The 13,683-nt window shown below is 29.0% G+C and overlaps 1 protein-coding gene across 1 annotated transcript in view; it reads left to right on the top strand.

Annotated features, from left to right (window-relative positions):
* Window positions 1-408: 408 nt before the first annotated feature.
* LOC107444450 (pyrokinin-1 receptor-like) overlaps window positions 409-13,683 on the top strand; it is a 60,058-nt gene continuing 46,783 nt past the window's right edge. Inside the window, exon 1 of the mRNA XM_071180154.1 lies at window positions 409-2,150. Within this exon, the coding sequence (XP_071036255.1) occupies window positions 1,250-2,150 (901 nt within the window). The 5' untranslated portion in view covers window positions 409-1,249. The remainder of the gene's footprint in view (window positions 2,151-13,683) is intronic.

Raw genomic sequence — 13,683 nt, forward strand, 5'->3', positions numbered from 1 at the left:
TTCTTTCTGCACAAAATTGTCAGCCACTTTGCAATAAAATTGTCTTTATGTTCGTAGCGCGGGAACTTCTGTAATTTTTAGTAAATTAAGATATAATAATTTTTGATAAGATTAATGAAATGATTATTTCTTCAGTTCCCAATAACAAAAACTTAAATTCCATATGGAACATAAAAGAATTTATAACTCCTCATTTTCCAAATTGATAAGTAAATTATATTCCTATAGACAACACAAGATAGAAAGTTTTACGTACAAGAACTTAAAATAACTATATATAGCTCCTTATCACAACCTACCAAAATCGTCTGAAATGTTTTTTATTGATTTTAGGGTTTATCAAAAAGCCGAAAGATGGCGTAAACTGAAATGGTGGGTAGATATATCCTGTTGCTCCTGAGTCTTACCATTCCATAGATTTGAGGGCGGGTTTTGAAAAGTTTGTCATTCTTAGAGAGTGTTTGAAAAGTACACAGTCTCATCCCATCAGAGGAATATCAATGCATATTGGATATTATTAACTATAATATTTATCTGCATTTATCTTTCTATTTTCACAAGAGTTTTTTTTTAATATTTGTTTTTTTGAGAAAATGTTTGCGATAATTAAAAAATAACGTAACTATTTTACTTTAAACTAGATAACTATAGTAGAAGGTGAATGTAAACAAAAACTATAATTTAAAGACTAGATAGACTTTTATATTTTTGCTGTCATATACTTATAAGTAAAATTATCTATAATATTTAAGACGGACATATTAGAAAAATATTACAAATTGAAATGGGCTTTAGTAATTAAACTTGTAGTTCATACTTTAGAAAAAATATTTTTTTTATGTTCATACATATTTATCGCTCATACTATCTAAATCTGACTTTTTCTAAGGCCGTTACTAATATTTTTCATTGTTGAAACTGAAAATATACCCTCAGTATTTCAAACATGTGTGTAAAAAATTATTAACCAAATTATTCTAACTGTTTTTCTTTTATTATCTAAAAATGTATTTTGTTGATGAACATAAATGATTTTCGGATTTTTAAAAAATATATTTCAGGAATAATTTGCTTAGGAAAATCTGTGTGAGTAGATAATCTTTTTAAAATACTTAGAATGACAAAAAGATGTTGATGACAATGTTGAAAACTTTTTCAATATGTGACGCCTATCAATTAATAATTTGAACGATTTTCTAGAAAGCTGTGGTTTGCTGCCTGCAAGGAACATTGTTTTGTTTTCTTTCTGATGATTTCATCCATTATGAACGTGCTTGAAAGTGCAACTAGTCACCTTTTAAGTTTAGCACCTATAATTAAAAATGAAACTTTTTCAGACACCATAGAAAATCACGAAAATAACTCAGATGACTCGTCATATTTTAATTACTTTGAAGACATCAGTGAAATAACTTGGTCGCTCATTTTAATGACTATCCTCTATTCAGTGCTCCTCATCAGTGGCGTATTAGGAAACATTTGTACATGTGTTGTAATATATCGCAATCGATATATGCATACAGCCACCAACTATTACTTATTCAGTTTAGCAATTAGCGATCTGTTACTCCTTGTTATGAGCTTACCTCAAGAAGTTTATGACTTATGGGTGCCCCAACCCTATCCATTCGGAGACGCCATGTGTGTTGTACGTGGTTTCACAGCTGAAACTTCAACTTACGCGTCAATACTGACAATAACAGCTTTCACTGTTGAGCGATACATTGCAATCTGTCATCCTCTGAAGTCGCATAAATGGTCAAGCCTCTCAAGAGCGTTGAAAGTTATAATGTTCGTGTGGATTGTGTCATTGGTGTGTGCCATACCGGTGTCTTTTCAATTTGGAGTGCTGCACATGAGAGGGTCGTCTGGAGAAGATTTATGGTTTACGGCTGTTTGTACCATTAAAAGAAAATTGCGTCACGCCTTTCTCATATCATCGTTAATATTCTTCTGGCTCCCGCAAGCAATCATACTTGTTCTATATGTGAAAATAGGGCTTAGATTGAGGCTACCGAATCCAATGGCCAAAGCTATGGTCAGCGATGATAGTGAGAGTATGGACGGGATGAAAGACAGTTCTGTTAAAATGACACAAAGCCGGAAAATAAGTATGATCAACAACAGAAAAGGAATTATAAAAATGTTGGGTAAGTTTTTATTTTTCCTTTTTAAAAAAGTTATTGTTAAATTTTATTTTAATTCAAAATAATCTTCGAAACGTCAGAAATTACAAGAAATAATTTTATCTTAGGGGGAGTCGGTAGGGCATATATCAATAATGATAAAACTGACCTTTTTTGATGTACCTTCTCTAAAAAACTACATATGATATCGCTCTGAAATTTTTTGGGGATGTTTAAAATTATATTAGTTGTATGCTGAGATAGAGTTTTGGCGTGAACAGAAATTCTTTGTGAGTTGTGAAACATTCTTCGAAGAAACTCTTTCAGAAATTTAAAATTTTCAGTTAATGAATTTGTAAAAAAAAATTCTGATAAAGATATGAATTAACAGTTATCGCAGTGTAAACATGTATAGGTAAATATTCTGTTAAAAAACAGAAGCAATATCTTATTTAGATGCTGAGAAAAGGTACATCGAAAAAGATCAGTTTTAGCATTATTGGTATATGCCCTACTGACTTCCCTTAAGAAAGTGTTTTGAACCACTTAGTAATATCTGATATTTATCGCAACTGTAGCAAACGATTTTACTTTTAAATTAGAAAGTTTGAATTTTTTTGGGATTTTTTTTCTCTTTTAAATGGAATTATCTGTTGCACTATATACATGTGATTTTAACTATTATGGGTATCTGATTTTAATAATATATTTGCTTTATATTGAAACTTATCCTCCTTTATGTATGCTTATTCTTTAAAAAGATCAATAATTTAAAAATCGTTTTTTTTTTTAAAAGTTTTCATACAATTCTTGTTAAGTAAAATGTTTCGAAAAAATACTTTTTATTCATATCTTAGTGTTTAAAAAGTTTGAAAATTTTGAAAACCTGTTTCATGTAAATAAGTTTTTTTGAAAAATTTGTAATATGTTACAATTATCAAAACTGTTACAAGAATTCTCCTGCAAATAGAATGAATTTTCAAATTAGAAAATTCAGAAATATTTTTGAGATTTTTTATGCTGGAGTTGAATAATGTAATGTATGATATGCATGTCATTTTACAATTATGCAATTTTGATTGTTAATTCAAGATTTATTAGTTTTATATTTCAATTTCTGCCCGGGTATATATGCCTATTTTTAAAAAATCGATTACAGATTTAAAAATCTTTTCTTTTCCATCTTATATACGATTCATAAAAGAATCATACTGATCTTATTCAGAATCCGGAAAGGGGTATATTTATTCCGAAAAAAGGCACAGTTTTAAAACATTTTTTAAAAAAATGTATGATAGACAGAATTTTGTAGCTCCAATTTTTAATATGTTAAATATAAACTATAACAATAGTAAAATTGGTTAATGTTAGATAAATAGATTAAAAAAAGCTTTATTTGTGTTTTTATTTTTACAGAATTATGCCAACCAAAAAGATATCAAACTTTTGTCAATTTGATTTTTTTTAAATTTTGAAGGAAGCAGCGTAAAAAAAGCTTTTCTGATTTTGATGGATTACCAAGCAAAAAAGGACAACAAAAGTTTTGAAGGGCTTTCAAATTTTAAAAAGAAAAGAAAGCTGAAAGTTATGGATCAGAATGGATCAAACCCTCTATAAACTTTTAAAGAAAATTTTACAATTAATATCCTAAAGAAAAAATTTAAAAGCATCAAATAATTTTTACTCGTCCTCATCTCGATTGCTCATCATCGATACATATTTCTTTTTCGTCTTTCAATAATATCATGTCATTATTTAATCATTTCACTTTTTTTCAGTTTCTTGCTCTTGTTCTTTGTAAATTATAACTCATATCATTAGAAATATTATTAATAACTATGTCGGTACTCTTCATTATATAATTTATGTTAACTTTTTAAGCTATATTAGCGTATTTCAACGATGGCTCAGTGCTTTGGTTAATAAGCTGTCATTATTAGGAATTGAAATTTGATGCTCAGTGATGGCTTGAAGTCAATCCAAATTAAAATCAATGATTACTATGAAAGTAAAAGTGGTTTATGCACAATACTAAACAAAATTTTCCCAAAACAGCACGAAATTGTGAAGCTTTAACCTCCATGAGGCCCCTAGCTTACAATGGACTGTTTCGAGAATTGTTTTGCTTTAGTGCATTTCAATAATTCTGTGTATTATGCATACCATTAAATACGATCAATTTGAAAGATTTTTTGACATTTCACGTTAATTTTGAATGGAACAGGATCTTATTCTCTAAAACATTTGCGTTAGAATTTATGTTTGTTGTTAGTCTACTTCTTTTAATGTCCGCAAAAATCTTAAGAAGCATTCATTGTTTTTTTCCCTTTGTGATACGAAACCCTCCATTGATAGATGTGAAGCAAAATACTGAAAATACCTTTCTTTTTTTTGCTTCTCTGTGAGTACTGAAAAGGAATCAAGAAAATTTATAAATGTATGATTGTAAGAAGAGTGAAAATTTGATTGTACACTTACCCTTCAATGGGCCATTTATTTCTAGTAAGGTTACATTAAAATGCTTTTTGAATTTCGATAAAAAAAATTCATTTAGAGTAGTTGATAAAATTAATTTAAATTTTAAAATTTTTTGTGGTAAGTATGTTTACTACTACCCAAGAGATGTTATAAAAAAGTAAGAGACTTTCATTTCCTTTCATTTGTAAAATAAATTTTATAAATACTCTAAACTGAAAAAGGAATTATATGCTAAGACTTATTTTACATTCCTTAAAAACAGACATATTGTAACCAATTTTATTCAATATTACTTCATCAGAGCTGAAGTTCATAACAAATGGCATACCAAAGTAATAGTGGTGGTAAATATACTTACCACGGCCTTAGAAAGGGTTAAGGAAATTTCCATGAAATTTGGAAAATTGGTTGTTAATTTATAGAGCCATTATTTCTCACCTTTTTTTATACATTAAATTTTTTTTTAAGGGCAGTACCTGCGATTGCAACTGAATAGCAAAGTTGTCCGTGTTTGTTTCTGCGACCAGCTTCCTTCTTCGAGTTGAATTTCCAGTGCCTTTAACTGTTAAAAACTAAAAGTAGCAGAGTTGTCATTTTATTAGCAAAACGGTCATTTTATTAAAGCTTCCTAACTCAATTTTGACACCAGGTTACGAACACGGGTTCGATTTATGACCCAATAACCCAAGAACATCCCTCCACATTGGCAACTATGACAACTAACACAAAATTTTCTCACTCATCGGCAAATGTCAGCACTGCATTTCACGCTCGTCCTACGGATCGCCTCGATTCGACAAACAAATCATCTAAATTTCAAACGACATGAATTTACTATTATGTTGTTGAGGAGTTGAAGGCAATGTTTATGGGCATAATGTAAGTTTAATTTACGGTCAGTGGTCACAAATTACCGACAGATCTGTGTTTTAAAGCCCTTTTAGTTTTATGGGTATAATTTGATTTTACCGTCAGAGACTGTAACATATTTTGCCGATCACTAATCATATTCTAGTACTAAAATTTTTTACAGCGCATGAAGGTTTTTTCATTAATTAAAATTTAATTAATTTTTTAATTTATCTTTGATACTTTTTATTTTCTATTAAAGTTCTCTAATTTCTCAAATTAGAATCATCTATGTCATTCTCAAAATAAATCGCATTTAATTCAAATGGATTATTTAATTGATATATTTAATTGACTGAAAAGTCTGCAGTATAACTCTAGAAAGAAAAAAAAATGTCCACACAACATGTTTTTTTTTATGTTCAGGGTGTAAAACTATAATTTAAATATTTTTTTAAACATGAATGCTTAAAAAAAATATTAATTTGTGAAAGAGTGTTATGTTTTTTTTTAACGTAACGCTTGAAAAATATGCTTAAGGCTATTCCTTTTTTTTCTAACTACAAACAATAATGAAAAAAATAATAAATAAACATTTCCTGTTTTTATACAAAATGTTTATTATAATAAATAAACATTTTATAAAAAAATGAATAAAAAATTTATGAAAAAGTTAAAATTAATAAAAATGAAAAAACAGGATGAATGCAAATAAATATTTAAGAATAGGCGATATTTCAACATATTATTCCTTTCTTCTTCATTTTTTATCTTTTTATTAAAGAGACAAGAAGATGGCACGTGGATGTTAGCATATGAACAAAAATTTGCGTACAAAAATATTTATAATTTTCTTTTGTTAAAATTTAAGCGCTAACTTTGAAATGTCTCTGGCTGAAAAAGTTATGTTTCCTCTAAAAAAAGTTATTGGTTTGCAACAGTGAGAAAAATCCTAAATAGATCAGTAATTATTGCGAAAAAGGGTGTTTTATTAGAAAAATTATCAAAAAACTTTGTTATACTGTTATAAATGATAACCTGAATACTTTTCTACTTTCATCTGTATGCTTTTCTTTTTGAATGGAAATGGAGGTGATTTCAGGAAGAGAATCGAATTGATATTTTTCGATGTACTTTTCATGCTGAGTTGAATGAGACCTATCTTGTGATGAGTGGATTAATAGTTCAGAAGTTATAAGGGCTTTATGTACAAAAAGTACAAATTTGCACTTTTTATTCAAATTGCACCTGAATGTCATTTGCGCATCTGATACTTCTATATCATTTAATTTAGGGTAAAAAACAATTAGAAAGCAATTTCTCAATTGTTTAGATAGCAATGTCAGATGCGTACATATTTACAACCCCAAATTTGCACTTTTCGTCCACAGGACAAGTAAGCGAATTATTTTCTTGACATTGAATTACTATTTGCACCCTAAGGAAAGTTACATTATTGCAACGTTTTGGATATTTTTGTGGCAGAAGTATATGCCCCGACTTTTTCAATTTTCTTATACATTACAATAACTGTTTTTTTATCTGTAGCAATGATATCTTTCAATCAAAATTTCGAATATTTTCTGACTACCTGAATGCTCAAACTCTCATTGAAGCACTGACTTAATTTACACTGCAAATTTCACTTATTTTCAGAGCAAAGCAGGATTTATATTTCTTTTGCTGCTACCCCAATCATATCAATCAATATCATTAATCACAATTATCATTATCATTACACATACAGAATATCATTAATCGCGACTAACTAAACAGACTAGCTAGAACACTCAGATCTCAACAGGATTTCACTGCTCAAGAAAACTTTGAGTTTCAACAGTTTCTTGACAAATACAACCAGAATATATCTGCATATCTAAGAGCAGTTTTGATTACTTCTTGGCCAAATGAAGTGATTAAATATTAATTGGTGTTCTATACCTGAATATAAAACAAGTTTCAATAGTTTTCTGATAGCTATAGATAGAATTCCACTTTATATTATAGCCAATTTCGTCCATTTTGCCATTAGCTTGATTGCTCAATTATGAACAATTTAACACTAAATCGAGCACTTATAATTCTTTAGAAGACGAAGGTAGACCTGGGTCAAGCATTGGGGTGCATAAATTCTCGTGGAAAACGTTTTGATTTAACCAACCCGCATTTGCGTTACATAGAGAGGAAAACATTAAAAACCTTATGTGGATAGATCAACGACAATAGAAATCTAAACAATGATCCGTTTGACACTGAGGATGTTTTATGCCAGCACTGTGGTGGGAGCGAGCCGGGAGTAGAATTCATATCGAGCAAGCATGGCTTGCATTCGAACATGGGTCACCTCAATGGGAGAAGACTGCTCTATCACATGAGCCATCATGGCTCTAACAGAATTAATTGCCATATTGTCGATAATTAAAATAAATCATTATTAGTAATTTCAATCCCTTTCCGACTGGTTAGTTTTCTCAAATTTGAACTGGTGTGCTGTTCTTGAGGACAATGCAGGTTACAAATGTATTCTGAATTGTTTAAGTAAACATTTTTTTCTCTTACCACCAATCAAAATTTTGACGATCTTTCATGAACAAGCTAACCGTGTGACAGCTAAGAAGAAATAAAATAGTAAAAGAAAAGGTAGCTTTAAAAATTCTTTTTGAAATGGATTGAAAAGAAAACTATAAACCCTCTACGGAAAGAATGGAGAGCTATGCTAAACGTAGTTTTTTTTTCTTCTTCTTCTTTTTTTTGGAGGGGGGGGGGAGATGAAAGATAGGCTTATCGTTTTTAGCGTTACAAAGGCAAACTTATTTTCTTTTCAGAACCAGAATTATTTTTTTCTCAACAAATCAGCCTTTAAAATTTTTATTTCACCTTCTTTTACACGCATACGATCATTTCCATTTTTTTGATAATTGAAAGTTTAAATTAACAGATCAAACTTTTTTTTTCCTTTTGACAATGCAGTGCATATTTCGAAATGAAACACTAGAGGGGCCAATATGCACCAATAGAATTCCTGCAAGCAATGTCTCGCTTGAGTCAAGCAATCAGATTCGATACTCACGCGTGACGTCGATTGTATCTATTCCAAATTTCAAGTTTCTAATTATATCTATTCCAAAAATAGATTCAGCTTGATAATAACCATAAGCTTATAAGTTGTGTTAGATTTGGAATTTGTTTTACCGTTAAGGAATTTATATCACCCCTTTAAATTGATGTTATCACAAATAAGTTATTCAAGGAAATAAAGTTTTAAATGTCTAGACAATAGTTTTTTCTTCACATTTATAAAAAATCTCTCGATACGTGCACAAATCCTTATAGTTTTGTCTTTGCTTCGTGTTTTCCACAATCTTACCTGCCCAAAGTAAATAGACACTCTTTGGGGACATCATGAATTAACAGAACCCTTTCAAGAAAGACTTAGATGTTATCCGCTAATTATAAACCATACACACATCAAATCTAAAAAAAATAATAAATAAACCAATAACTTATTAATAAATTAATAAGGGTGCGAGATGCTCAGAAACTTTTACGGTTTAATTTCAGATTATCACAAACTGCATAGCTATAGAAAATGCTTTTTTCACAGTGGGATATTTCCTGGAATTGCAAAGTTTCTCAAGTCTTTCACGTCGATCCAAATAAGAAGAATTTAGAAAATTAACAAGCATATTCATCGTTCATTACCAAAAAATAAACAAAATTTCTAAATCTGGTACATTATTCTAACAAATAATTTCATTTTCTTATTTTCAAAGGAATTTAATTAAAATTTTTTCAATTAAATAGATTACGTTTTTTTAAAATACTTATAATGCATTTGAAAGATTCCTAAATTAATTGAACTATTGCGAAAAATTAATAAAAAATATTAGGAATTAAAAATATTTTATCTGATTTTTAGAAATAAATCTTTTGCTACATTCGGGGAAGTTTGTAAGCTCTTACCGTCAAAAATATTGCTTTAAATTGAAATATTTTGTTTTAAAAAAGAAGTAGTAAAAGCACTTCTCGACGAGGTAAAAAACTAACAAGACAGAAAAAGTTATTTCTCGAATTACACAATAACGCCTGAAGTTACATCTTTTTAAAGTTCTTCACAAAATATTTTTTATATCTCAAATTTTTGACTTCTCAGCGTGAGACGTGTATTTACAATTTTCAAAGGGCAGATGTGTAGAGTTACTGAACAATTTTCGCTTAGCAAAAAACTGTATGGGAAATGGTATGATATATTCTTTTTTGTTATTTAGAGTGTTTCGAGTAAAAAATTTTAGTGTATATTAACGCCAAATAATGCTGGCGTAAGAATTACTTCAGACCAAACTGGTGTAGTAAAACTTTTTACATTACTCTTCATTCTGTCTACTTTCTGCACCAATATTCGTTCACACTATTGTTTAGAGTAGCCATATCGCCATTATTTCTGTTATTCAATAACACTAAAATTTGTAATTAAAGGAAGATATGATACACATAAGAGACAGTAAAGTTACTTTTACAATACATTATAGAGTAAGAAATATATATATATNAACATTTGTAAAAATATTTTTCTTTTAGTTTCCTTAGAATTAGATCAAGAAACGGTATTAAGCACGAAGAAAATTAAGAGAAACAATAAGTTTTATTTACTGCGCATAAGCTGCAAGTAAATAGAACTCATAAAATAAGTTCAAAATTTACAGAAAACATGGAAAAAATTACAGAACAATGAAGTGAAAAAATGGAGCGGGGAGAAGAAAAATAACAAAAAAATAAAAATAAGAAACCGGAAAAAAATTTATGAAAATCCGGAAATTAAAAGATCATCAGCTCACACGATTATATCCGCAAAAAGGAGTGCTTTCCAATATTGTAAATGAATATAGCCAAATCAAAATATATAAAATATATAGTACTGTAATTTTACCATTTAGTACTGTAATTTCACCAAAATTTTTTTTCCTCTGTTCTCAATGAGGTAATTTTAGAAAAAGTACCACTTTTTTGAACCTAATTTTTTGTATTTCAATCATCTTTGGTTTTATATTACTTAGTTTTATCAAAAGACGTTTCAAACGCTTAACTATAAACAAAAGAAATAAGTGGCTGCAGATGACTTAAAAATGCCATTGACGTCACTCTTACACGCAATCCGAATTTATTTTACTTAAGCTTTCCTGGCATAACGATCAAAAATAATTAATTACTAAAAAAAGCCTTCAATAAATTCTTAGTGTTACTCGTTTTATATTGAACTAAATTATGAGTTAGTAAACCTCATTCATGTTAACCTCACTTATGCTTTTGTTAATAATAAAAAAAATAATTGGCCGTGCAACAAGCGTGCAACAATGCGTAATTTTGTTTTTTTAGGTCCTTCCCAAACGTACTAGCTGGAAGTTTTAGGTTCGGGAATTAAAATTGCCTCTTGAACTCCCTGTCCAAATGTCAGGACCCTAGCACAAACAGTTCTGGAATTGTTAAAGAGACAAAAGCAAAAGCTCAAACCTTTTTCTTTTAAGCTGGAAAGTATATACTAACACAAATAAGAGATAAAAAAAAATGCTTCAAACTTCTTTTCATTATTGCTTTTTTGCTCTTCCTCGTGACTTTACGTTATTAGCTTAAGCGAAACGCGTTTTCTAACTATCAAAACTCATCAAAATAAATCTTAACTATGCTGAGTATGACTCAGCATCGAAAATAATAAAATTGTTCCCAACCAATTCGTAATAGTTATGAATAAATGATTAATATAGATAACATTATTGCTAAATGAGTAATTATCGATGAATAAGTTTCGGAAAACTTTAATCAAAAATGTGCAATAGGTCATATAAAATTTAAAATCTTCCAATTTGTTTCACAACTTCTTCCTTAATAAAACAAAATTGTTTAAGATCCATAAAATATATTTCTTCAACCTTAATCTATGTTTAATTGTTTTATTATTTATTTTTTACCGTTTACATGCAAAACTTTCTAAAATTCACAAACGCGAAACTGAAAAATATTTTTATAGCAAACTTCCTCATTTCAAACGAAGCAGGTTATTCAATTTAGAAATAAACTAAGCAGAAACACTTCCTGAAACTAATTTCAAGAAACAACTGTCTAGCATTGTTACTTTCACAGTTTTGCACAGATGGGGAGCATTTGAAAATAAAGTACAATTCGATCACAATTGTATAAATTACAAGCAAATTCCAAAGGAATTAAAGTGAAAATTACTAAGACAATAGAAAATGAAAATGCACCAGCTTGTATTGTTCGAGTTCATTTTATTCTCCCGTCTCAGTTTTAATTTAATCAAATTTGTCTATTTTGTGCATTTGTGAAGGAAGTAAGCTTTAATTGAAAACAAATAATGCATAAATTCCATCTACTAAGTAGAAGTTTTCTCATCCGTGGTTTTGTCTCTGTAATTATTTAATGAGTTTTTTTATTGATTTATTGCTTTCATATTAAGTTTCTTAAGAAAGAAATTAATAGTTTTTTTTTTCAAATGTTTAAATTGTTGAGAGTTTAAAACATTTTTTTTAATAGTAATTTGAGATGAAATTTGGTTTAATAATTTAAAGGGCTATTTTTTAAGACATACTTTTGACTTTTTTATTAGAATTTTTTAACATATATAACATGATGTGATATCCCATCTTGTTTTATAATATTTTAAGAGAAACTTTTGCTTCTTTAAATTGAAAGTAAACCATTCACCGTATATTTCTTGTTATAAGCAGAAGATATTAGGAAAGAAAGAGTTTGGCAGGTTAGCGAGAACATTGAGGAACATTTGTAAAAACATTTTTCTTTTGGTTTCCTTAGAATTAGATCAAGAAACGGTATAAGCAAAATATATAAATACATAAAATAACAATTAAAAATAAGACACCTGAAAATAATAATTAAAAAATTAACAAGAGGAAAGGAAATAGAATAGAACTTTCTTTTATAGCTCATTTTTCTACATAGAACAATAAATGATTAAATTAGTAAACGAGCAGAAAAAATTAAATGTATTAGCTTTAGAATTTAATGACTACTAACTGTTAGCGTCTGATTTGCTTTGGATTTTTGCCATGTTTAATTGCTGATAAAATAGATCTGGAATGGTAATTTGAGAGGCTTGAGACGATGAGAAGGTTAAAAATTAATTTTTGAATTAACGTAAATAAACTAAAATGACTGGGTAGTACAAAAAGGAAAAGAAATAAACTCACAGCGAAAACGCTTTTTTTACTCTCTCTTATATGTGTAATTTAAAATTTTTAATAAATTCTTAAAGAAAATGTGATACACGGACAGGCTTACCCATACGAAAAAATAAGGTATTTTTGATGTTGTTTGAGGTTAATAGACTAAGGGTAGAATATCTGAGGTAGAAAATTAAGTTATGTTTTGCACCAAAAATAACCTCATTAAAAAACCTCAATTTCAACCTAATTTACACCTAATAATAAAATCAACCTCATATAGCGATTCTTTTAGTTGAGATCTAGTGAAATTATCCACACCTCAAACATACTTATTTGCTTCAAGTGCCGAAAAAATAACCTGCACCCCTAAAAATCAACCTCCCTAAGCTTGTTGCTCTTAAGTAGATGTTCATCAACCTCAAAACTACCTAAAATATCAATAAAACAACTTCATACACCTTGATTATACACCTTAAGAGGTTGATTTTGTAAGGTTGTTTTTAAAGTCAACTTCAAATAAAACTCAAACCAACCTTAACACCTCAAAACAACCTCAAATAAACCTCAAAAACACCTAAAATTTTTGTAAGGGTATATTCGGAAACATATAGTATATCATTTCAAGAACGTTATGTACAAGCCTAGTACATTTTTTGAAGAACGCACAAGGGAAATTTCTTTACATAAAAAAAAATCATGCTTGTTTGTATAAACTTTAAATTTATTCTCATCATTATATAAAAACAAAATATGCTATGTAAACTGACAAAACTACACACACCACCCAAGTAACTAACGCTTTTAAAATTCTATCTCTTAACAACCACGCCAGGAACGAATCTCAATAATTACACTGATTAAACAAGTTGAACTGAGCTGACTGTTCTACTTTTTTCTAAAAATTTTCACACACCACTGACAGGAAAACTTCCAACCATGACAAATTTAGTGAGCATCCTCTTGCGTTTACACGTTGGTTAGGTAAGCAAACATGATCAAACTCACGAGCCACAATTACATTTCAGCGGTATGAC

This window comes from Parasteatoda tepidariorum, chromosome 4 (assembly GCF_043381705.1).
Source record: "Parasteatoda tepidariorum isolate YZ-2023 chromosome 4, CAS_Ptep_4.0, whole genome shotgun sequence".
In the NCBI taxonomy this organism is placed as follows: Eukaryota; Metazoa; Arthropoda; class Arachnida; order Araneae; family Theridiidae; genus Parasteatoda; species Parasteatoda tepidariorum.